Below are 26526 nucleotides of genomic sequence, written 5' to 3' on the forward strand. Positions count from 1 at the left end.
AATGAAGTCAAAACAATAGAGTTCTGAGGGTCAGAAACCCATGAATTTCCAAACCTGCTTATCTGTGGGCAATTAGATTACTGTTAAATGTTTAAAGCTCTTTTGTAAAATGGTTCAATCCTTAAGACACATATTTTCACTTTATTTTTTAAAATTTTATATTGGAGTATAGTTGATTAACAATGTTGTGTTAGTTTCAGGTGTACAGCAAAGTGATTCAGTTATACATCATATTTTCACTTTAAATAGTTTACTTTTTTTTCTGAGTATTCACTCAGGAGCAGTATTTTTATACAGAAAAGTTAAATAGAGCAACCATACATATTGGTAAAGGTTCACAGACCCAGTATCGAAAAGAAATTAAACTAAATCTGATTTTATTAAGATATAAATACATAATTTTTAAAAACTTAACTAATACAACATATAATATTGATACTGTATCTCTGCAACACCATGAGGCATCTCATTTTTATGACACTAGTAAAATGCAGAGATATTATTGGAGGCTGATAGTTTCAAAGTAGAGAACAGGGATTAGAAATGTATATCATCCAGTTCCCCCCACCAATTAATCAGTTAGCAAATTTGCTTAATAGTTTACATGTGAATTTAAAGGAAAATTATGATAAAATTAAACTCTTGCAGAGCATAAGATTTAGATGACAATTATATTCCAATAAAGATGTTGAAAACAAAGATTTAGATGATATATTTAAATTTTTTAATTTTAGAAAAATTCCAAATATATATAAAAGTAAAGAGAGTAGTCTAATTAACCCCCATGCACCCGTTACCCAGTCCCACTCATGACCAGTCTTGTTTCATCTGTACCTCTGCCTCCGACCACTCCCATTTTTAAGCAAATCTCAGACATCATGTTTTCATGTGTAAATATTTCAGAATGTGTCCCTAAAATATAGTCTTAGAAAAAAAACTACAATACCATTATTATCATACCTAAACAAAATTAACAAGTCCTTAATATTACTAAAAGCCAATCAATATTCACATGTCCCTGGTTGTCATGTAAATTTTAGAAAATAATTTGGTTATAGATAACATTTAAAAATAATAGGCAACCTGATTGACTTTTACTAATCACATTTTCCTGTAGGATACTAACATGAAAATACATGAAACTGTATCATATTATAGAGCTTTCTGAAAATGCTGAGGCGCTCTACCATTGACCAAGGCAGACAGAAATAACAGAGCAAAACTGAGAAATCTTTGTTGCATTTTAAAACAGCAACAAAGTTATCCTTTCTTGGGCTTTGCACTTTTGTAACTCTAGGTTATTTAAATCTAACTTCAATAATGAACAGCTGAACTTAACTGTTGTTAAATTGAGGTTTGCCTCCAACCACAACTAACATTTTGAATATGTGTGAGTTTTAAAACAAACGATTAAAGATCCTTGACACTTTTTACCTATAAAAAGAAAAGCAGTACAGCTGTATGAAAAGTAAGAGCAAGGGGGTTCAGACATCTGGTGTGTGTGCTTGGCTGCAGAGCCAATGGGGCAATGCTACCATCTGTTGGGATTATGACTGAATGCCTGCGAGTCAGAATCCTGCCCAGGTGGAACGATTAAAACATTTTTTTAAAAGAAAAGTAAGAGCTGGGGGATAAACCCATGTAAATAAAACAAGTTACTTGAAAGCGTAAAGACCCTGGATTGTGTCTGTAGTTTTAAAATCTAGTACTACTGCTTTTCTTAAATCTAGTGACTTTATGCCATTAAATAAAAAGATGAGTGGGAGTCTAAATCTACCCAGACTTTGTAAATATATCAAATCCTGAAGTTACAGTTCTATACTTAGGATTACACTGACAATCTAGTCTTTATAAAATTTCTTCCTTCTCCTTGTTGCCTACCTTTCCGAGATTGGACTCGACAGCCTCTTTTGGATTCTTGATGTTATCAGAACGGCGATTATGAACTTTCCAGTGATTTAATCAAACTGTCTCTTGACAGATGACCTGCCCAGGATGAGGTTCAAGTGCCCATACTGCACACATGTGGTAAAGCGGAAGGCAGACCTCAAGCGCCACCTTCGTTGTCACACAGGAGAAAGGCCCTATCCCTGTCAAGCTTGTGGGAAAAGATTTAGCCGGCTAGACCATCTAAGTAGCCATTTTCGAACAGTATGTATATGATTTTTCATCATTTTACTTCTTAGGAAATACATGCATTTATGTGCTTTAGGATAATCTAGTTCACTGAGGAAAATCTTCACACAACTCTGCAATATTAAACAATTTTTCCAATTTAATGTTTTTACTTTGCACATAATGCATAATTTTATGTATTTTTAAAATTTATTTATTTGTTTTTTTATTTTTGGTTGTGTTGGGTCTTTCGTTGCTGCACGTGGGCTTTCTCTAGTTGCGGCGAGCGGGGCCTACTCTTCTTTGAAGTGCACGCTTCTCATCGTCGTGGCTTCTCTTGTTGCGGAGCACGGGCTCTAGGTGCACGGGCTTCAGTAGTTGTGACACATGGGCTCACTAGTTGTGGCTCACGGGCTCTAGAGCGCAGGCTCAGTAGTTGTGGTGCACGGGCTTAGTTGCTCCACAGCATGTGGGATCTTCCCAGGCCAGGGCTCGAACCCATGTCCCTTGCATTGGCAGGCAGATTCTTAACCACTGCGCCACCAGGGAAGCCCTATATTTTTTAAAATAGGTTTGTTTTTCTCCTCTGAAACCTTGAAGTAAGAGATATTCTTTTGAATATCCATTTCAATTCACTTAATATCTATTGTTTTTATATCCCGTTTTTTTCAGAGCCAAAGACAATGTAAACTTTAAAAATGTTTAAAACTTTTAAAATGTCTATGTCAGAATCACCACTTCAGATATTCAGCATCTGCTAGTGATTCTTGAATCCTTATCTGGTAGGTTGTCAGTCTAGTTTCTGCTGTCTGACCTCTCTCCACTACAGCCTCTTTCTAGTGTCTCTCCAGTTTCTCTGGTCTCCTCAAGGAACGGAGTGAGGTGGGCAATAGAGCGACTGTCAATCAGGGACTGGACTGTCAGCAGTCAGAAAAATCTCAGGGAATTTTCTGTTCAGTGCTCTGGTGGTTTAATGAGGTAGTGACGGGACTTCCCTGGTGGCACAGTGGTTAAGAATCCGCCTGCCAATGCAGGGGACACGGGTTCAAGCCCTGGTCTGGGAAGATCCCACATGCCATGCTGCGGAGCAACTAAGCCACAACTACTGAGCCTGCGCTCTGGAGCCCGCAAGCCACAACTACTGAAGCCTGCGGGCCTAGAGCCCGTGCTCCGCAACAAGAGAAGCCACCGCAATGAAAAGCCCATGCACTGCAACGAAGAGTAGCCCCTGCTTGTCACAACTAGAGAAAGCCCGCACACAGCAACAAAAACCCAACACAGCCAAAAATAAATAAATAAATTTTTAAAAATAAAAATAAATAAGGTAGTGACATTGGAATTATTCTGCTGTTCATCTTGCAGCAAAAATTTTTTCCAAAATTGATCTTCTATTACCCATACTTTTATTCCATTTATACGAGCTCCTTTTAATTTGGAAGGGTATTGGTCACTTGATGCATTGCTTTCTAGGTATTCATCCAACAAATATATATTGAGTACCTACTATGTGCCAGACCCTTTTCTAAGAGCTAGGTATACGGCAGTGAGCAAAACAAACTCTCTGCCTTCATTAATCTCTGAAGCTAGATTTTTAAAAATTAAAATAACCTTTTATTATTACAAAAGCAATAAGTATGCATTATAAAAACTAAGAAAATAGATAGATGTAAGAATAAGAAAATAAAAATACCGTATTTTTACCACCCAGATATTACCGTTCTTAACACTTTATCATGTGCATTTATGTTTTTTTAACCAAAATGATATCATACTGTACATGCTATTTTGTAACCTGCTTTTTTTTTTTTTTTTGATTTATTTATTTTATTCATTTATTTTTGGCTGCATTGGGTCTTCGTTGGTGCACGTGGGCTTTCTCTTGTTTCGGCGAGTGGGGGCTACTCTTCCTTGCGGTGCGCAGGCTTCTCATTGCGGTGGCTTCTCTTGTTGCAGAGCACAGGCTCTAGGCGTGCGGGCTTCAGTAGTTGTGGCACACGGGCTCAGTAGTTGTGGCTCATGAGCTCTAGAGTGCAGGATCAGTAGCTGTGGCGCACGGGCTCAGTTGCTCCACGGTATGTGGGATCTTCCCGGACCAGGGCTCGAACCCATGTCCCCTGCATTAGCAGGCGGATTCTTAACCACTGCGCCACCAGGGAAGTCCCTGTAACCTGCTTTCTTTAGTGAATAATCTCTACCTTTCCATCTCAATAAAATTTTATGTGTTACACAGTTCAAATTTACCTATAGTTTCCTAAAATACCACTTATAGCTGGTGTGTCCAAACCAGAATCCAATCCAGAACTCATCTCATTGTTAGGTCCCTTAAATATGTTTTTGAGCTAGCATAGTTCCCTACCCGCCCCTGCCGCCCCCCCCCCCAACCTTTTTAAAAATAACATTGACTTACTGAAGATATTGAGCCAATTGTTTTACAAAATATCCTACCTCTGGATTTCTCTGCTTGCTTCTACATGGTGTCATTTTTAGCTTGTTCTTCTATCCCCCCCTGCATTTAACGAAAACTAGAACTTTTATCTAAAGGCCTAATGGATTCAAGTTAAATACGTCCATCAAGGACAAAATTGTGTGTTTCATATTGTGTCACATTAGGAGACACATCATATCTGGTGGACCCATCATTCATGTTGTTACAATTGATCACTGGATTAGGGTGATGATACTATGATCCCACCATTGCATTGTAATTAGAAAGGAATCTCTGTGTAACTATTTTGGTATTATATGACTATCCATTTCCCCATGAACTATTCATTTAATAGTATTAATACCAATTGGTAATCTCTGTCCAAATTATTAATATTACTTGGAGTTGTGGAATGATTTACTAATATTATCCTTCCTTCTATATTATTAGCTGGAATTCTATAAAGTAAAGCTTTCCTTCATCACCTGGGGCTATTTGGTTACTTTGAAATAGGGTTCCTACAGGAGAAGCAAGATAAATGTTTAATTATTTCTCTTTAACTACCAATTTTCAAAGTAGAGTGTTTTAATAGTAGCCTCAAATGGTATATGAGTTTTTTCTGGCTTTGTTTTTTTAAATAGCATATGTTCTCATGAATTTTCATTGGTTCATTGTGTTTGGATCCATAACAATTATTATTTTTTTGATACTCAGAATTTCAGATTTGTGCAGTGGGGACCCTTGAAGCTGGCTCTTGTGTCCTTTTGTCACAACTCCATTAAATTTTCAGTGTCCTTGTTCTCTGGCTCCAAAAGAGCCCTAGGCTCATCTTGTACTTCCCCTGCCACAAAACTGGAATCAGCCATTTCTCAAAGGAGCTTTGGTACCTCTTAGTGGGGAATGAAATTAGAAACCAAAATTTGGACACCCAGGGTGCTCATTGTCATTAGGGCATCCTTTTTAGATTGTTTCTGAGCTAGAAGGTATATATTTTTAAAATAATGAGTTCATGATGATATTTTCAGTTTTAACATTACAGTGTTTCACTTAATTTCTTTGTCTTCATAATTGTATTGGATTTGGAGGGGGATGAACATGAATCTGTGTCAGAACTTTGTAATGAAAACAATGCCACATATGATAACCATAATACTGATTCTATCTCAGGAAAAATAAAGGTACACTCAAATTATGTACTTTCAACATTTACTGATTAATATGTCAGTGGTTAAGCAGAAGATAATAACTGTACTGAGTGGTAGTCCCATACATTTTCTTAGATATTTTACCAGACTGCTTTAGTTTTCTTGGGTTTTTTGACTATTTGTGTTTGGTGGCCCACTTTCATACCATTCTGACATTATCTAAATGAATATGCCATAAACATTAATTCAGCATATGTAGTTAATTATATGTAATAATTTTTAGATTAGAATTTATAATCTATCGCTCTGACAGCTATTGAACAAAGTTACTAACTATAATATACAATTATTCATCAATTACAACTTCCTCCCAAAGCATTTCACACATATTAACTCATTTGGTCCACACAACCTGAGTTGTATCCCTATTAGTAATAACGGAGCAGTTAGGAATAATAATAGACTGATACGTAGCAGAACCACCATGTGGTTGTTTATAACCAGTGTCCATTCTGATAGTCAGGCTTCTATTCTGTTTGGGTGGTGCCCATACCTTACCAGTTGTTAAATATTTTGACAGTCACCCTGGAAGCAGGTTTATAATGTTTTAAGTTACTTGCTTCAAGATAACATGGTTAGTAAATGACAAGATTAGTAAATGACAAAAGCAGGACTAGAACCCAAGCTTTCCAATTCCTAGTCCAGTCTTCTTTCTACTAGATCTTTCATTAATAAAAGTGGGAATAATCCTTATATTGAAAAATATTTTTTGATAAATTTAAATTTGGGACAATATTTTTTCTTTCTCTAGCGAAATAACAAAATATTAGTATTCAAATGAAATGAGTTTTTTCCCCTGAATTAAGATATGTAAAGTTGGGCTTCCCTGGTGGCACAGTGGTTGAGAATCTGCCTGCCAATGCAGGGGACACGGGTTCAAGCCCTGGTCTGGGAAGATCCCACATGCCACGGGGCAACTGGGCCCATGAGCCACAACTACTGAGCCTGCGCGTCTGGAGCCTGTGCTCCGCAACAAGAGAGGCCGCGATGGTGAGAGGCCCGCGCACCGCGATGAAGAGTGGTCCCCACTTGCCACAACTAGAGAAAGCCCTCGCACAGAAACGAAGACCCAACACAGTCATAAATAAATAAATAAATAAATAAAAGAACGTGAATTTCTTTTAAAAAAAAATATGTAAAGTCCTTAGAATAGTATATGGCAGATATTAAGTGTTTGCAATTATTTTGTATTATTCTGGGAATGTGTCCCTTGTTACCTCAGATATAAAAATATTATTGAATTAAGAGATATGTGAAATTATTAAGTATGTAATATTAATCATAAAAACATAATAGACATTATTTAGAGAAAGCTGGTATTTAATATTTCTGTGACATTAATTTATCACCAAAACCTATGATTTTTTTCTAATGACTAGATGTTAATTTAATACTAATGCTTGGCTTTGAACATTTTAAATTTATGAATTGGTACTTAGAATATCAAACTGTTCTGCTTTTGAAAAATCTTTTTTTATCACTATTTAAATCTCTACACAGATTCACCAGGCATGCAAACTCATCTGCAGAAAATGCAAACGCCATGTGACTGATCTAACAGGTCAAGTGGTACAGGAAGGAACCAGGCGCTACAGACTCTGTAATGAGTGCCTTGCTGAAGTTGGCATAGACAGCCTCCCCATTGATTTGGAAGCTGAACAGCATCTTATGTCCCCATCAGATGGAGATAAGGATTCCAGATGGCACTTGGGTGAAGATGAGAATAGATCATACGTGGAGATTGTAGAGGATGGGTCTGCTGATCTGGTCATACAACAGGTTGATGATAGTGAAGAAGAAGAAAAGGAAATAAAGCCCAACATCAGGTAGCTGGGATGTGAACCAACAGATCTGGCATGTCTGCAACTTACATTGACTTCCCATAACTCTCTCTTTCCATGGTCAGAGTCTGGTTAACAAATTATCAGACTGACTTGAAAGTAATGACCTGATATCACTTGCATGCTTTCTGAACAGGCCATTGTATCCATTCTGAACTTTGTTGCCCTAAAATCTGTTGCTGCACTGGAAAGAAAGACCTAGCTTGAGTTGGCATGATGGATGAACAATTAATCTTCTTACTTTTATTACAGAGATACCTTTTTTTTTAATATTGGAAGATCTACTTAGTGAACTTTTTTCAAAGAAAATATTTTAAATAAATTCACCACAACCAAACTGTATATAAGATAATTTCAAGGTGTTTCAAAAACATATAAACTACCACTATTGAATTTTCACAGGGAACGAGGTAAGACCACATTTAAGGGTCTGGCACCCTACCTGACTAAACTAATTAGTCTATTACCTTCAGACCGAAAATGACCTATCATTATTCCAATATCCTAAATGTTTTAGAATTACAGCAGAAAACAAACCTAAACTGTTTGAAATCGTTCATATTTGAAACTTTTGTCATTAAGTTAAAAATTACTCTTATGTAGTCAGTGTTTAAAAAGAACAAACTCTAAAATAGAAGCTGACCAGAGATTATATACAGACATCATTTTCTTAAAGCAGGAAACTAATACTGTCAAGGTAGTTTTTTGAGGATCTGTCTATATAGCTCTCTTCCTCTCTAGAGAAAAAAAGAAAACTGGAGGTTCTTACCAGTTCTTAAGATTAATTTCCTCCATTTATATACTGCTATATTACTTATAAAGTGCTCTTTCACACATCTCCTCACCTAATCAGCAAGGTAAATAGTATTGTCTCTGATTTACAAATGAGGAAATTAAGGTCAGAAAGTTTAAGTCGTGGGACTGGTGACTAGACAGGTTTTGATTTTAAACAGTCCTCTTTCAACTGTCTCTCCCTGGATAGTCCCCTGAAATGGTGAAGAAGTGAAGTCAAACCCCACCAATCTGCAATAATTATAAAAAGAAGCCTATGAGAATTAGAAAGTATGAAAGAAGAGGAATTTAATCATCTTCAACAACATATAATATCTTGAACTAGAGTTATTCAAGTAGTGCTAAGTAATGTCCCTATAGTACCTATTGACATGTTTTTATGTTATTTATATATAAATTTTATATATAAAACTATTTGAACACATTATTCTCCTAAGTTCTTTAAGCAGTTTATATATAATTCTTCAAAACAAACTTTTCTACTAGGATACAAAGTTAAGTTTTAACTCCTCCCCTATATGAATTATGAAACATTCCAAAATTACAGTCAAATTGGAGATGCATTATTTTAGTTGTAAAGATAAAATCTAAATACTAGAAGTAAAGAACTGTTCATAAAGGTCTTGGCAAGTTATCCCAATTAAGCTTGTTTTAATTTAATTTTGATAGAGGCTCCGTGTATTATACTGTATTTTTAACTGCCATGACATACCTCAAGATACTTTTTATGTTATTTTCTCTTATTCTTTAATTAATGATTGTCCTTAATACCAATTTGTGGGCCAAAATGGTTAATTTCTTTAAGTTTTTTTTATAAATAGATGAATAACCACTTTGTTTTATGGTACCTAATTCTGAGATTTTTTTTAAGATTCCCCTGATGGTAAATTTCCAATTGCTTCAAGACCGGATAGTGTGCATTGAGTTCCTTGTCTCCCAACATGACCATTCCTGAGTCAGGAGTCTTAACAATTACATTGTTCCAAATGAGGGAGGGAACACTTGTCATTCTTCAGTCTCACCAGAGGATGATAACATCTTTCAAAATTGTAATCTGATTTTTAATCATTGGAACCAATAGGAAAAATGACTGACTTGAGCTTTATTTATAGAAATGAAGTTGTGCTTGCATGTGTATACTCTAACGCACTTTAGTCTATGATCTAAATGTTCTTTGATGCTACTATATTCTGCATGCAAACATCAGCATGATTGTCAGCAAGGTCCACTGAACACAGTGCCACCAGCACTTGTAGAGCCTTATCAGAAATAATGCTTTCTCATAATTGTTTATAACAAGCATCAAGCAATCCCCACAAAACAGCTATCAAATTCACCAAACTAGACAGTGCATCTGTTCTATCATTTTAGTATCATAAAAGAACATTCGTGACATGTTTGTAAGTTGTAAATAATAACTCCAGTATCATATCATATTTATCTAAGACTTTAGAGACCAATTCTTTTCTAGAGTGAAACTGTCTATTAATGGTTTCTAAGAAAACTGAATTCTTTGGCTCTTAAATGTGGGAAAATATTACATAGGGGTATAATCTGTTAATATAAGCTTTATTTATGCCAAGATTTTTTTTTTTTAATGTTAGGAAAATAATGGAAGTTGGTTAGACCAAAGTTTGCTCTTACAAGAATGCTGTTTTATCAGCTTCTGAACACCCTTTTAAGTCTATGGTCCTCAAGATCCGGTTGATAGGATGAAGTTTTGCAAAATAAAGCACCACTGAGTCGTGCCTACTGTCTGGAGGAAGCAAAATTGACTAGGCCAGTGGTTTAAAAGATTTTTTTTTACCCAAGAAACCCCTTCTTCAAATGAATTGTTTCATAGAGAAGTTCAACATTTAAGGAAACTCTAAAGGACAGAGCTGCTCTGGTTTAAGCTCCCTACAAACCTTTCCCCAGACACTCTGCAGAGCTCAGGAGTCCAGCACTGAAAACCTTGGGCTGGATCACTTTTTGAATTCCCTTTGAGCATTACAGTCTCACTTCATTACTCCTGTTACTCCTTGCACTTATAAACTGGTAACCATAGAGCAGCAAATCACATCTTTACAAGGCTCCTTCTATAGTTATCATATATCTTAAGACCTTTTTAAGAACAAATTTTTCAATATTGTATGTCTGAGTGATGAAATCAAACACAGTTACTGCTTTTATGTGGCCAAGTTACTGCTTAATGGATGAAAAGTTCAGTGTTTCAGTTACTTATGAGCTCAGAACTCAATTCGTTAAAAGTTATTTTGCTGAGTCATGCTAAGATATATTGAAATTTCCACTCATATTGGTTATATATGTTTGGAGTCCTAAAATTAATACTATGGAAACATCACTAAAAACAGTACAGCATAAGATATGTTTAACTGGGAAGGGTGATAACAGTAGATACTGGAGGACCAAACTTTAGATTATAAATGGAAAGTTCTAAGTTATTTTATATTAGAGTGGATCAGTATTACTATTTATCATTTATATAGCATTTTATATATGCAAAGTATTTAATAATTTTTATGTTATTCTTTACATATCTATGAAATAGGACATTTATCACATGAAAGGTAAAGAAATTGAGGCACAGAACAGTAAAGCAACCTGCCTAAGACAACCCAGTGAAACAGTGGCAAAAATAGGAATTAGAATGATCAGATTTTCTGAATCCTAGAATATCAGCTTAAATCACTGAGGTGTGTTGTGTATTACTCTATTTTATGAGTTTATGCAAATAACAGTCAATTGTTTTAAAGCTTACATCATTGTATGTGGATAAATCCTATACAGAATAAATATTATGTAAAGGATGTGACTTTGGTTACAAGTTTCAATGATAAAAATTCAGGTTGTCACACAAGTGGCATTATTTAGCCAATTTTATATATTGTGAAGTATAATTTAATTAATATTTTATTTTGATACAGGAGTTTCTCAACTATTCATGCCAATTGAGCCATGAATAGACCAGAAAAATGAAATCCACAGAGAATCTATAAACTTCATTTTCTAACTTGTCAGCCTTCTCCCTAAAGTACCTGTGTTAATGCCAATGAAAAGTGAACTATGTTAATAAGCCACACACAGGAGAAGCCAGGGGACTCAATTTTTTTTTTTTTTTTTTTGGCTGCACTGGGTCTTCGTTGTGGCGTGTGGGCTTCTCTCTAGTTGCAGTGCGTGGGCTCTCTAGTTGTGGCGCGCCAGCTCAGTAGTTGCTTAGTTGCCCCACGGACTGTGGGATCTTAGTTCCCCGACCAGGCATCAACCCCGTGTACTATGCATTGGATGGCAGATTCTTAACCACTGGACCACCAGGGAAGTCCCGGGACTCTTAACTTTTAAATGCAAAATATTTTGAAATGTTCTACTTAAAAGCATGATAAACACTTTTCCCTGCCTCTTTTTATTTTCTTCACACCAGCAAAAGCCATTGGATACTTCATCATCTTTAGATAGGAAACCAGTGACCAGGGCAATGCCAGTCATCTCTTTACCTTTGGGCTTGATTAGATCATTTGCAAACATTATTAAAGACAACTTGTAAAGTATATCTAAGAACTGATAATACTTTCCTTCACTCTTTCGGATTTCTAGATACACAGATCCATTATATAGTTTCTTGATTTCCCCATTGGGAAAAATCTTTTAATTCCTTGTTGATATTATTTACAACTACTTAATTCTTTTATTGAGTAACTTATTTTATTCAGCCTATAAGGGAAAAAAATGGAACATTTTTACCTAGATAGTAGTTCTCAACCTTGGCTGCACTTGAGAATCACTTGTGGAAATTTTAAAAATACAGATGCCTAAGTAAAGCAGAATCTCTGGCAGATGGGGCCTGGATACATTTTTTTTTAATCTTTCCAGTGTTTTTTATGTGCAAAATAGGTCCCCTAGTCAAGGTTCCCCTCTGTTCTCCCCAGATAGATAGATGCTAAAGTTGGGCAGTGGAACCATTTCACCTTCCAGTCCACTGGTTCGCAACCCTATCATTAAGGAAAAAAAATTAAAATATGGTTGCCCAGTCCAAGAAAATATTATTTTTTGTGAAATTTTAAGATATTGTGTATGTCCCCTCATCTAAAGTTTTTATTAGGGTCAAACAGTATGGACACTAAATTAAAATAGCCCATTTTTACTTTGAGATGTATTTGCATTTTTATTTGATCATGGGTTGCAGTCTGGGAATTCACACAGTAATTCAGAGTAATAAAAGAACTATATTAGGAATATGTGACTGAAATACTATATCCTGAAATATTGCAAGCTTTAATGTTTTCTTTGCTTTTGAAAAAGAAACCAGAACACTCTCCAAGCACTGTGAAACTTAATTGCTACACATTAGTATTCCATCAATGAATTGAATTAAATCAGTTTTTATTCAAGTTAAATGCCATACCAGAGAAACCAAGAAAGATGTCTTATTTAAAGGAGCCTTCAGATTAATTTGGAAAGAAAAATAAATGTCTTTGCTTTACTTCAAGTATTGCCATTAAAATTTTTCTTTGGAAAATAACTTGAAACGACTTGGGCATAAAGCACCATCCTCATTCCCATAATTGAGGTTATGTATGCAATTCAAACATGACAAGTATATCCATTCGGTAGTATTGTATATGCAGACACCGTTGCTTAATCTCCTACCAAAAAAAAAAAATCCAATAAGGAAGTGGCACTTTCTTGCATAATTCAAAAAGGCTAAACGCTGAAATACAAGAAGATAATGTGTCTTTTGTTGCATATTTGAGTTGATTTTAAACTTTTTTTCCCCTGGAGGAAAAAAATCCACAAGGAATACAGCAGTGGAAAACGGCACCTGCACCAGACGCTGTAGTATTTGGGGGCCGTGTTAAAAAATGAAAGCCCTGTGTTTTTCCCCTAAGCAGCAGCAACATCTATTCGCGCTCAGGCGGATGACCACGTGGCTTCATCTTATTTTCAGGAGGACTGCACCAGTGAGTGGGATTAAGGAGTAGGAACCTTTACTTTTCCTTTTCAGTCCTGTTTCCCGCACAACTACTTTTCCTGGAAAGTTATCACAGAGTCCAGCAGCGAGACCCCCGTAGAGAACCCCACAGTTCCCCGTAGAGGCCCCGACATACCAGACACCCCTAAAGCTAAATTCTGGGGGGGCAAGATGAATAGGAAACGCTGTGTTGTGTGCAGTGTGCACCCGATAAAGAGCCGCTGTTTGCCGGGTCCCTACTCGATCCAAGGCCGCTGAGGTAGGCACACATGCCTCGCCATTTAAAACAGGAGGAAACTGAGGCTTGAGAACTGACCCCAAAGTCATTGAGTCCAGCCCACGCAGTGGGTTGGCTAGCGGTGCCCGAAACCGCCACCCTACCGCCAGGGGGAGCTAGTGTGCTTTACCTCTACTCTCAGTTCCCATAGTGCAGTCTGTGCGTCACAGAGGGTCACTGGCTTGGGCGTGCCCCCCCATTCCTCCCCCGCCATCACACAGAGTGGGGATCGCGCCCTTGGCCTCGTTGCTGCTGGAAGAGATGTACCGGGTGACAGCCTGGCTCTCCAGATTCTGCGGGCACTTCACTGATGTTTTTTAGTTTACCTGTCTTGCCTCCCTCCCCTCCTTCCTTTCTTTTTCAGGGAGTCGTAACTCTTTTATTGAGCAACAAATGTTTTAGCCTGACAGCCAGGTGAGGTAGGTACTACTGTATTATGGCAGATGAAGAAACTGAGGCTTAGAGTGGTGAAAAGACTTGGCCAAGTTCGGAAAATTTAGGAAGTTTCAAGAAGGAAACTGGAAGGAGAGGCCTTGACTCCTACCTTTAGGTAACAGACATACATATAAACATCCACATGTTGGAAGATGAGGCATTTGTAGTGACTTCGGGAACCCTTGTCACATGCAAGGGAGAGAAATGAAATAAAGTCCTGGGGGAATTTTACATTCCAGCTGGAGAGACATACACATATGGCCAATGACGATGTGTGGTAGAAAGTACCAACAGCCAGAAGTACATCCATTTATTCACCCAACCAATGTCTCAATATCTACCAAGCACCCAGATTCCTAAATGGAATTCAGACAAAAAATTTGGGCGGGGAGAGTATCACATTTGTTAATTTCGTTTTTACTCAAAAATAAATAGATAACAAAAATGGTCCTTAATGCCAACACGTAAAATAGCAATGCTATATTTGAAAGGAAAAAAAAAAGATGATTTTGAGCTACGCCTTGAATAATGGAAAGAACATCCAATTAGGAGACACAATGAAAGGAAAAGAGAAATGACCAGTGTAACTAATGAAAACTAGCAAATAGTTGAGCACAGGGGATGGAAGTGTAAGAGGAGTTCAAGAAAACTCCAATGTGGGCTGTGGAAGGATAAGGGCACTGTTGATAGAAACAAGGAACTCAGAATTTGGATATGAAAACACGACATTAAAGATCTCTCCCTAAGGAGCATGTCACCAGAGGGCTTTGGAATCAGGAAGAACTGGGAGCATCACTGAAACAGACCATTACAAGATGGAAGGTACAAGGAAGGTACAAATAATAACCAGAAGCCAGTTCCCTTGCTCCTTAAGGTGCTTCCAACTTAAAAGCAGAGTTGACTACTACATACGTTAGCTGACTTAAGGAACTTTATGAAATTGTTGTAAAAGAGAAAAAGAATCTGCACAAGAATTCAAAGGTAGGAACTGGTGAGTTGTATGGTGTGAACTTTGATGGTGGGTGATGGTGGGCGGGCTGCACTGGTACTGAGAGAAGACTTGGAGAGGCCATGGGAACATAAAGGCAGAAACAAAGTTACCCTATAATTGATTCATCTTTCTTCTCATTGTGACACACCCCTTGAATGGTTAATACCTCGAGCTGCAAGGGAATCAGGATGGGACAGTAAAATGGGAGTCCTGTAGAAGGGCACCCAGCTTGGCATAAAGGGACAGGCACAGCTTTTGAAAACAGCTCAACTCTGATATGGAAGAAAGAAAACTAGACTATAACATAAGAAAGATTTGGAGTAGAGAAGCAGGAAAGGAAAAAGTCTGAAGAGAAAGCAGGAGGAGAAGCAGAAGGGAGTGGCTTTGTTTGCCCTTCTTAATAAACAAGAGACTCTGGCAGAATGGCACTGGCTCCACGGTTATCCTTAGGCTGGTCACCCCCTAACCAAGCGCTGTGGCCTTTTTAAAAAATTAGGTGAAAAAGTAAGGGGGCTGTTAGCATTTAAGCTTGTCTCAATAATAGTACTAGCCCTCACTGAGCATTACTATGTGCCAGGCACTGTCTTGAGTTTTATGTGTATACATTTATTTAATTCTCTCAACAACTATTGTCACGAGTTAAAATTTGGAAATTGAGGCGCACGGAGATTCAACAACATGCCCCAAAGTGGATAGATAGTAAGTGCTGGAACCAGGACTTGAACCCCCATGATCTGGCTCCAGTTTGTGCTGTTAACCACTGCACCCCCAAAATGCTCAAAATAAAACTGTTAGCAGAGTAGTGTTTAAATTCCAAAGTTCCAAGTATAATTCCAAAATTACTCCCTTTCTCTTCTTACAAAATAAGATTCTTAACTATGGTAGCAAAGCTGGGGACACCTGGTCTGTGAGTAGTCACCATCTCCATTTCAGAGTTGAAGAAACCCAGCCTCAGAGAGGTTCAAGAAATTCCCCAAAGTCATATAGCTAGTGAGTGACATGGTCAGGATGTGAATCCATGACTCTAATGTACTTAAAGTTTGTATTTGGAAGTGATTTTAAAAACACACGTGTATTTATTTGGCAATGGGAAAAAATAATATAAATCCACTATTTTCTACTGTCTTGTCCTGATACGAGATATTTCTATAGTCAAAATGTTTTTGCTAAATAACATTAGCTTTTGAACTTTTAGAGTATGTGTCAGAGAAAATGAGACAGCCATTGTCAATCATCTATTTTTGAGTTGCACCTTACAAATATCACCCAAATGTGGAGTGTTTCCTTATATATAAAACTTGAGGGCTTCCCTGGTGGTGCAGTGGTTAAGAATCCACCTGCCAATGCAGGGGACACAGGTTTGAGCCCTGGTCTGGGAAGATCCCACATGCTGCAAAGCAACTAAGCCCGGGCGCTACAACTACTGAGCCTGCGCTCTAGGGCCCGCAAGCCACAGCTACTGAGCCCATGCACCACAACTACTGAAGCCCGTGCTCCACAACAAGAGAAGCCACCGCGATGAGAAGCCCGTTGACACAACTAGAGAAAGCCCACGCGCAGCAACGAAGACCCAACGCAGCCAAAAATAAATAAATAAAATAAAACTTGAGTAATGAGAGCTGTCATGCTAACCTCACAGGGCTATTACCTGGATCAAAAGAACAACAGAACATAAATGTGATTCGTTATACATTAAAAGGTGTAAGTACAATGAACAGAGTCTTAAGTCCCAAATCTGCCTCTTCTAGCCAGGAGGTTTTAGGTGTCACTAATCCCCTTATTTGTAAAATGTAGGACAACTGTACTACATATAGAATTGCTGGAAGGACAAAGGGGTAATATAGAGAAAGCATCTGGGAAAATATTTTGTACAGAGGAGACCTGGATATGTGTTTATGACAAAATAAATATGTTGGCCCTAAAACTACTTTCTTGCATGTCCAGAATTCAACATTAATTGTTCATTTTACAGGCAACAGAACAAAAAAGTACAGAGCATGTTATATGGGAAAAAACATTGATAAATTACTACAGTCACTAAATTCTGAGGAAGTTTGCTCTGGAAGGAGCTTTTGGAAGCTATCTTTTCCAATTTCCTGTCCCCCCCGCCGCCCACCCTGGTTTTTCTAGATGAAGAAACTACATTCTCAGTCTCAATCTGGAATTCCCCAAATCTTCTGAAGCTCAGACTTCAGGAAGGGGCAGAACTATAGTCCACTTGGGGCACTTCCCCCACTTTGAGGAGGGTATAAACTGTACTTTTTCCACCATTTCTTCTTCTTTTTTTAAAAATTTTTTTTTTTTTAAACTTTGGGTTTATTTATTTATTTATTTTTGGCTGTGTTGGGTCTTCATTTCTGTGCGAGGGCTTTCTCTAGTTGCGGCAAGTGGGGCCACTCTTCATCGCGGTGCGCGGGCCTCTCATTATCGCGGCCTCTCATGTTGCGGAGCACAGGCTCCAGACGCGCAGGCTCAGTAACTGTGGCTCACGGGCCTAGTTGCTCTGCGGCATGTGGGATCCTCCCAGACCAGGGCTCGAACCCGTGTCCCCTGCACTGGCAGGCAGATTCTCAACCACTGCGCCACCAGGGAAGCCCATCCACCATTTCTTCTTGAACATTCTCTTCCAAAGCCCAAGTGGTAATAGCAAGGTAAAAAGAGAACTAGCAAGGGTGGCTGTAAGGACACACATAACCACTTAGCCTTCTTGGAGAGGCACCAGTGAGAAAAAGTCATCACATCACTACTGTTACTTTCCCGAAAAGTCACTGCCATCATGTAACACACCCCTGTACCCATGACAATGACTGTCTGATTAGTAAGCAGACCTGGTGTGATTTGGACCTTTTAGGCTAAACTGTTCCAGTAAGATACCTTCTCTTTCTCAGCTCAGTTGTTTAAAATATATTACTAGATCACAGAAACTTAGAACTGGAAAGGAACTGAGGAATCACTAATACACACCTATAATACATAGATGAAGAAGTAGGTCCAAGGTCAAACACTAGTAGAGCAAAGGCTAGGAACTGAGGCTTGTGGCTTGCGATTCTTATGTTCTTATAGATATGCTCAAGGAGCTGACCTGCAGTCTCTGCCTAAGAGTTTGACGTAGCTCTAAGATGCTTAATCCACTGACCACTAAGTAGTAACTGACCATCTATTATGTGCCATCTAGGAGCTTTCCTTCTATTCAGAGGTATAAGATTAGTGAACATTAAACAATTATAAAATTGAATAAGCCTGCAAATCTTTAAAGCTAACTAGAGAAGCATAGTTCAGAGACCCCTGAAGGCTGAATGGTAAGGGAGGCATTGTGGAAATGTGATTTGAGCTGGGTTTTTTAATTTTATTTATTTTTGGCCACTCTGCGAGGCTTGTGGGATCTTAGTTTCCCTACCAGGGATTGAACCAAGGCCCACAGCAGTGAAAGCACCAAGTCCTAACCACTGGACTGCCAGGGACTTCCCTGAGCTCGGTTTTAAAGCGGAGCTACAGACTAGCAACCTGTGGACCAGATTCAGCCCACACACAACCTGTCTGTACTTCATTGTGATGACCCACAGTGGTTTGGGTTTCTTTCCAAAAACTTGGGAGGTTTTACATAAAAATCCCACTCTCTGGGGTTTTATGAAAAACTGCCACCCTAGGCTTGTATTCCCATTAGCAATGAGGGCTGGAGCTGAGAAGCAGCTGCCCACTTGGCCCCTGCATAAACCCTCAGTTCAACACCCGCAGTCCTCCCATTACCTGCCTGACTCCTTGGGCAGCGGATTTGCTACCCAACGTTTTCAGAAATGAGAACGGCAGCCCAGAAGTAAGACAGAAGTGAAGATGTGTAGGTACGTTATGGGGAAGGAGAATTAGCTCTGCAACGGGGGAAATCTGTTCCTTAGGGAAAGACACATACTTGAAACTAGCAGAAGAATCTGGTGAGAGCACGGTGCAACCATCTCAATAAATAAGCTAAAAATAAATAAAACGTGTGCTGCTACTGATGGATCAAGCAAGAATGCCAACACTTCATGTATAAAGGGTAACATACTCATTTTCCTTCTATCAGTATCTTTGTTTTGGCATACTTTAAAACTAATACAAACTAAATTTTAAAATTTACCTGAAACTGTAATAAGTTATAAATTTATTAAAAATAAGAAAATATAATTTGTATTGCATAATTACATCTGCCTTGTTTTTACTGAGCCCCATTATACAGCTCTGGTGGTTAAGAGATATGGCTATGCTTTCCCCCCGCCCCGAGTCAAATGTGTACCCTACTTGGCTTACTACATCCCAAGAGCTCTTCTTACTTTGGCTTCATCTCTCCCATTGCCCTCACAATATCCCGTTGTTCACTTTCACAATCAACGCCCCCAAGTAGCCCATGATGTGTAAAGGAGTCGAAAGAAAGAGCCCCATCTCAGGCTGGAAATTCATCCTAACAAAAGATAAAGAGATTCTTCTAGACATTGTTTTGCTTGGAGGTCCACAATTCACACTTATAAAATATGCCTGAGAATAAAGAAGGTGAAGGAGTGCTACCTGAGATCCTGCTGTGTAACCATTTGAAGAGCTACTATTAAAACCACAGGCTCCTGCCCTTGTCTTCATTACGCCCCCCTACTTTCTGTTAAATTCCCAGAGAGGGACTTCCCTGGCTGTCCAGCGGATAGGACTCCGAGCTTCCAAGGCAGGGGGCACGGGTTCGATCCCTGTTTAGGGAACTAAGATCACGCATGTCGTGCAGCGCAGCCCAAAAAAAAAAAAAAAAATCCCCAGAGTAAAAATGATGTGGTGCTCCGAGAGAATAGTTAGAAAGCTCACAATCTCTTCCTTTTAGGTCAAGTTCAGCACACTATAATGATATTTGGCACCACCCAGTGGCAATCTTTTTTCACATATGTGTGAATAAATAGCAACTTTGCAAACTCTTGCATCACAAGGAAGAATACCTCAATCAATGAATAGAGGATGGAATAATGTTGCAAATCAAATGAAAGCAGCCTCATTTTTTTCAAAGTTTATCTACTTTGAAAAGTTCAGATCATTTTAAAGTTGTTTTCCTGGCCTCCTGTCTCCTTAGGAATGAAAAGCTTAGGTAATTTTTAAAAACCAAAGACATTTTAAAAAATTCTCCTTTTCTTCTCTAAATATAATGGCTTTAATATAAAATTATATGTTAGAAAGAAGGGCCCATTTGTACATGCATCAAATTTTTCTTATGGGAAAACAGGAAAGTGTCAATACTTCAGTGCTTAAAAAAAAGTGAGAACAGTAAATCAGGGCTCTTTCTAGAGAAGCCTTCCAATTGTTCAACTATAATTGTTTCATCTGAGAAAACCAACTGGAATACAGGATGGCTCTTTCCCACAGCAATCTAAAACGACCCCTTTTCATGTATGTATAGAAAATATATGTGTTAACCAATTTGGAAGAAAAGCAAAATCCTGGCTGTAGGATTCCTCAAATTTCTTTTTTTTTCGAGCTGCATTCAGTAAGAACATGGGGGCTTCAGAGTCTCTCAGGCTTTTCTTAGATCAATGATCCTTTCTGGGACCAGGCTGGAGGGCTGGCATTCCATGGGAAGGGTGTAAGGCACCTGCTGCTACAGCAGGGAATTAACAAATGAGGAACCATACTTGCCACCTAAAGGTTTCTTTAAACTTTGAATATTTGGATAACACAGATCAAGACTGTACCTAGATTTTCCATTTCTGAAAGTCACACTTTAAGTTAAAAATTTCTGTTCTGCAAATCTCCATATATTAACAGATACTGTAGAATTTATATCATGGTATCTTCTCAAAAGGAAGAGAAAAAACAGTTCTTTATAGGGAGTCTCTTTTTTGTGTGTGTCTTAAATGTCAATGATCACAAAAACTTCTGGCTTCTCTTCATCATAGACCTGCATTGCTGAATATGTTATTGCTTTGACTTCAGTTCCCTGAAGTTGGGGTTAAAGAAAAAACAGGAAGAAAAAGGACATCAAAATCAGAATCATTAACTCTAGCAACAATTGGCAGAAAGTCAAAATTCTAATATTGCTCTGAAAAACTCACATGAAACAATTAGTTATCAAATTAGTATAGTATTATCCACTGATCCAGTAAAAGTGAGAGGCAAATATGTACAGCAGAAAAATCACTGAGTTAGGAGATGGAGCATACTATAGCCCTGGCTTTGTTTGCAACTGGATACAGAAGCTGTCTGACTTCTCTGGGCATCAGCTTTTTCATTTATCAGATGGGTTGAATCCAAGAACACAAAGCTTTCCTACTGTTTGGGTCAGGGCTCCTTCTTAAGGCTTCTTCCATACAGTCTAACCTGGGCCCTGGGAACTCGGCCTATTCCCTTCTCTGAATGGCAGTCAAATGCCTATTATCCAACATCTCCGTTTAGATGTCTAATAGGTATCTCAAATGTAACATACTCAAAAGAAAATGCCACTGTCATTTGTATTATAAAAATAGTTTGTTTTCAATCCACATGCTCCCCCTCTACTGGCTTCTGTTCTTTTTATGCTTCTCTTCCCCAAGGCTCCCTCACCAGGCTTCATTTTATTGCACTGTGGTTGAAGAAATGCTATTACAGCTACCGGAAGCAAACAGGATTTTCCAGTCACCTCCAACTAACTTAGGTCTCCTTGGCCTAAACACAGAGGTCAGCGAACTACAAATTGAAGGCCAAATCCGGCCTGCCACCTATTGTTGTACAGCCCCACAAACTAAGAATGGTTTTTACATTTCCAAATAGTAGTGGAGGAAATGTTTAAAAAAAGTTTTACTGGAACACATCCACATTCATTCATTTATGTGTTGTCCTTGGCTGTTTAGTGCTATATATAAGAGAAGAGTTGAATAGTTGCTCTTCCATCATTCTCTGCCCACAAAGCACAAAACATTAGGAAAAAAATTGCCTACCCCTATTCCAACAGATTTGACTCGTATAGAGCGAAGCCATACATGCTGGCAAATACTGAATCTGGAGAAGCACAAAAGGTAGAAGAAACTTTAGAGAACATCTAGTCCAACACCTTCATTACAGGGGAGGACATCAAAACTCGATAAGGCAAAGGGATTTTTACACCCCACAACTCTGTAACAAACCTGACCCTATAACCCAAGTGCTGATTCCTAATCCTCCAAATCAGGTGTGTGAAATCACAGTGTTTTAAAATAATATGTCCAGACGGGTCATATTAGTCTGAGAAAAATTTAGGACTTTACACCAACTTATTAGAACTAGTTAAGTTAACTGTCACATTTACTGACTTTATGGTAAGGTAGTATAAAATGTTTTTAATGGCTGGATTTAAAAACATACCTGAGGGTGCTTGGACAATGAGAATTTTTCTCCCCACCTTGAGAAGGAAAAGTGAAACATGATTAAGATTTCCAGGATTTAACATTTATTCTCTCTTTCCACATTTTAAAATAAGCCTTATAAATGTGGTTTAGATACTAGAAAGCCAAAAGAGATGGAGGGGGAAGGGAGCTATAAATTTCAATTTGATTGTTAGCAGATACAGCTGTTGAGGGACTTATGTGTACAATAGCCATTTCAAGAAGGTTGATAGTTGCTCTTAAAAAAAAAGTGTCCTTGTATAATGTACATAGGTAGATTCTCAATAAACATTGTTTAATGAATACTGGTTCATAACAGAGTAGCACGTTCAAAATTTTCACTGTACTCAGGACTACAGAACTAATTAATATCTTCCACTGGAGAAAGCACATCTGAACACCATAAAGGCAAAATACTAGATTCTGTAATACAGTCTGAACTTGGTTTGTATTTTATAACTTTTCAAAAAATGTCCATGGTGTGTACATGGAAGGCCCTAAAGGTACTGCCCTGGAACCTGGGATGAGCATCCTCTCTCCCTTCAACACTAATGTGGCTGAAGATCACAGCAGCAGAAGCAGTAGCAGTAGTAGAAAGAGCAAAGTTTTAAAATTCTGTTCAACTATTTATTAGCTAAGTACCCTTGGACAACCCTGTTTTCTTACCCGTAAAAAAAGGGAGGAGGAGGAGATAATAAAAGCTCTCACTTTACAAAAAAAAACTAAAAAAATTCAACATAAAATAGAAAAGATAAGCTTTATATAAAAATAACCTAAAAGAGTTACGTAAGGGTTGGAGTGAGCCCTCACATGGCTGAATAAGACCAGAGGAGGCAGCGAGTGCTGGGAGGAAAATGTAAGGCTCAAGATGGAAAATCATGAACCAGATGATACTGTCAAGGAGAACTTAATTGATATCGTAACCAGAAAAATTAACCAAATTCCAAAACAGAAAGGAATCTGCTTGAAAATGGATCAACATATGTTGGACTTAATGCTGCCCTCTATGGCCTAATAGCAGATAGTCTTTTTCGACGAATCTTACATGTGACGCAGGCTCATATACCTGCTGGCTTACCGATGGCAGAGATCTCATTTTTGACGGCACACGCATCTTACAAAGATTTTGTAAGTTTACCTTTGAATACAGGTGATTTGCATTGTGAAACCTGTACCTTAACACGAGGTGGATTGGTTGGTCTTGTTTTTGGTGGTCTGTACCCTGTTTTCTTGGCTATCCCTGTGAATGGTGGCCTGGCAGCAAGATATAACTCAGCCCCGCTACCCAAGAAAGGAAACATCTTAAATTACTAGATTAGGATTTCTAAGCCTATCTTTATGTTATTTCCCATTTTGCTCCAGACTGGGTTTGCAGCATACCTTGGGTCTAGAGAATATAAACTACTTATAAAGGCTTTTCAGTTACCTGAACCTGGCCTAGAAACCGTGATTGTTAAGTAAATCTGTACACAAAAATAAAAGAGTAAAAATAACCTACATCTAAGTATGAATAAACAGAGACTTGTTAAAAAACAAAAAAACAAAAAAACACCTAAAAGATATCATTAAATGACTGAAGAAACTCGGAAAACACCAAATCCAATCAAAGTGCCGTATAATCAAGTGTTTGCAAACTCTGGAAGGAAATGTGTAACTTGTTAATAGAAGGAAATGGAGTCCAGGTGTGAGGATCTATAAGAAAGGATGCATCAGCATTTCTCATCACCAAGCTAAGCTTTATGCAAATATCTGTGCCATCTACCAATGATATATTTTTTGTGCTAAAAATCAACAAATTGGGAATCCTGTTTAATAACACACATCAACTTTGTTCTGACAAGTTTCTGGTCCACCAAACCTGAGGTGAACCCTGGCTCCTAGGTATCTCAAGAAGCTTAACCTGCAAAGCCCTACTGGGATGCAACTGGTCTTCTGACTTAACATTTCTATCTGTCTTCCTGCCCACTGAGTTCACTGAAGAGTAACTTAACATCTTTCATGACCCGCTACTTAAAAGGTTTTCAAAACTTACCCAATTGACCGTAATTTGAAATTTCTTTGATCAATATTAAGTACTTTTACTTCCTAAAGAAGAAAAAAAATTTCTTTTAATTTTAATATATGCTCATAACAGACCAGCTACTAAAACATGTCTAGGTTATCATCTTTTCAAGATAATAGCATAAAACTTTTCTGAAGCAAAGAAAACTAAAATGTTAACTAAAACAGAACAATAAACTATATATTTCAAGGAAATACAGTTTTTTCTTACATATTCAAGGGACATATTCTTGAAAATGCACAGTCGAAAAATATGAGTCAAAAGAATTTTTCTGTAAGATACATAGAGGAGGATGACCTAGGATTCCAATCACTCTGAGTTTTTTTCAGCTTTATTTATTTAGAGTTGACAAAACTCTCAGCCTATTTTTATATAATATTGTAGGACGAATGACCCAGTTCTGTAGGACGAATGACCCAGTTGGAAGAATGTATGTAGTGGAGCTGGTAAGGGAGAGAATGGAGGAATTACGGAAGCAAGGAAGGCCATGTGTGTTAGATAACAATGAGGTTGGAGAGGTGTTCCCTCTGGAGGTTGATGGCAACAAGTAAACTCCATTTGGCTTTCCCTTTTTCACATTAAGGAAAACTAAGAGCATCAATTTTTAAACTTAGGCCAACATGGCAGAACTGCCAAATTACAAATGGGACAAAAGGAACATATGGATGGACATAAATACAGCTCAAACTTGGGAGACATAAAATGTGCAGACAGAGACAGTGGAGACAATAGGTGCGTTCTTGTCACACAATCCTGATGAGTGACAAGTATATAATAAGAGATCTAAATACAAAATGCACATACATAAGCAAAGTCGGGTTATCCAAGAAGAGCCTATGGTTATTATAATTTCTGCAAATCATCATCTGTATGGCTTGGTTTTGCATCACATGTTCTATTTTAAATCACTAGTCTTATTATAAAATATGGGTAAGAACCCATTTGCTCAGTAAAAAAGAAAAACTTTTGCTTACCCGGGCTACGAAGAATTCATCAGCACTGAATTTATAAAGCCATTCATCCAAAAAGTGAAACAGAAGAGACTGTAAGTCATCTCCTACACAGGATCAAAAAGAACCATGACAGTATCATGTTTAATAACTCTCGTCTCTAAAAAACTTGTTTGAATTTAACAGTGCAATGAATTTCTTAGGTTAGTTGAAAGAACAAGCTCATAATCAATTTTGTTGTTCTTACTGTGAGCATATACTGAATTTATGTGGAATACTGAACATCTATAACAATTTCTTCCTTGTGAATAAATTGGTTACCTTGGGTTTCTACTTCTGTTGCTTGGAGGGGCTCCACTGTCCCAGTATCTGTCATATAACCAAACATGGCCATTGCACATTGCTCAAATGCTTCCTCCAGAGTATCTCCCCATGCGTGTAACCTAAAGAAATACATTCATGCCCTGTGTAATATAACCTACTGCAAAGCAGAAAACTTGTCAGGAAAGTCAAAATAAAATTAACATGATAAATACAAAACCAAAGGTCTCAATCAGTTTAATGACACTGAAACTAGGTGCTTTTAAACCATCATTTGCATGTCCTAAAAGAACCAAAAGAGGAGAAAAATTAAAACTCGGGACATCAAGATTAAAACATCAGGGGCTTCCCTGGTGGCGCAGTGGTTGAGAATCTGCCTGCCAATGCAGGGGACACGGGTTCGAGCCCTGGTCTGGGAGGATCCCACATGCCGCGGAGCCGCTGGGCCCGTGCGCCACAATTACTGAGCCTGTACGTCTGGAGCCTGTGCTCCGCAACAAGAGAGGCCGCGATAATGAGAGGCCCGCGCACCGCGATGAAGAGTGGCCCCCGCTCACCGCAACTAGAGAAAGCCCTCGCACAGAAACGAAGACCCAACACAGCCATAAATAAATAAATAAATAAAAATAAATAAATCCAAAAGTTTAAAAAAAAAAAAAAAAGATTAAAACATCAGGGCTTCCCTGGTGGTGCAGTGGTTGAGAATCCACCTGCCAATGCAAGGGACACGGGTTCGAGCCCTGGTCTGGGAAGATCCCACATGCCGCAGAGCAACTGGGCCCGTGAGCCACAACTACTGAGCC

General features: G+C 38.2%; 2 protein-coding genes and 1 pseudogene across 6 annotated transcripts in view; 2 read left to right on the forward strand and 1 right to left on the reverse strand.

The window, feature by feature from the left end:
* The window catches only part of ZBTB8A (zinc finger and BTB domain containing 8A), a 58455-nt gene extending 45913 nt beyond the window's left edge, over positions 1 to 12542 (forward strand). The window contains exons 4-5 of the mRNA XM_007182461.2: positions 1982 to 2151; positions 7246 to 12542. Coding sequence (XP_007182523.1) covers positions 1982 to 2151; positions 7246 to 7575 — 500 coding nt within the window. The 3' untranslated portion in view covers positions 7576 to 12542. The remainder of the gene's footprint in view (positions 1 to 1981; positions 2152 to 7245) is intronic.
* The window catches only part of ZBTB8OS (zinc finger and BTB domain containing 8 opposite strand), a 77914-nt gene that overhangs the window by 42510 nt on the left and 8878 nt on the right, over positions 1 to 26526 (reverse strand). Inside the window, exons 3-8 of one of the 5 annotated variants that reach the window (XM_007182456.3) lie at positions 25724 to 25845; positions 25427 to 25509; positions 24423 to 24475; positions 22371 to 22407; positions 21968 to 22028; positions 20502 to 20991 (exon numbers count right to left, since the gene is read on the reverse strand). In XM_007182456.3, coding sequence (XP_007182518.1) covers positions 20984 to 20991; positions 21968 to 22028; positions 22371 to 22407; positions 24423 to 24475; positions 25427 to 25509; positions 25724 to 25845 — 364 coding nt within the window. In that variant the 3' untranslated portion in view covers positions 20502 to 20983. Of the gene's footprint in view, positions 1 to 12624; positions 13022 to 20501; positions 20992 to 21967; positions 22029 to 22370; positions 22408 to 24422; positions 24476 to 25426; positions 25510 to 25723; positions 25846 to 26526 lie in introns of those variants that run through there. The other 4 variants (XM_057557485.1, XM_007182455.3, XM_057557478.1 and 1 more) reach the window with 4 other exon arrangements.
* Positions 23259 to 23851, forward strand: LOC103002847 (transmembrane protein 126A-like; annotated as a pseudogene).

Source organism: Balaenoptera acutorostrata, chromosome 1 (assembly GCF_949987535.1).
Source record: "Balaenoptera acutorostrata chromosome 1, mBalAcu1.1, whole genome shotgun sequence".
Classification (NCBI taxonomy): Eukaryota; Metazoa; Chordata; class Mammalia; order Artiodactyla; family Balaenopteridae; genus Balaenoptera; species Balaenoptera acutorostrata.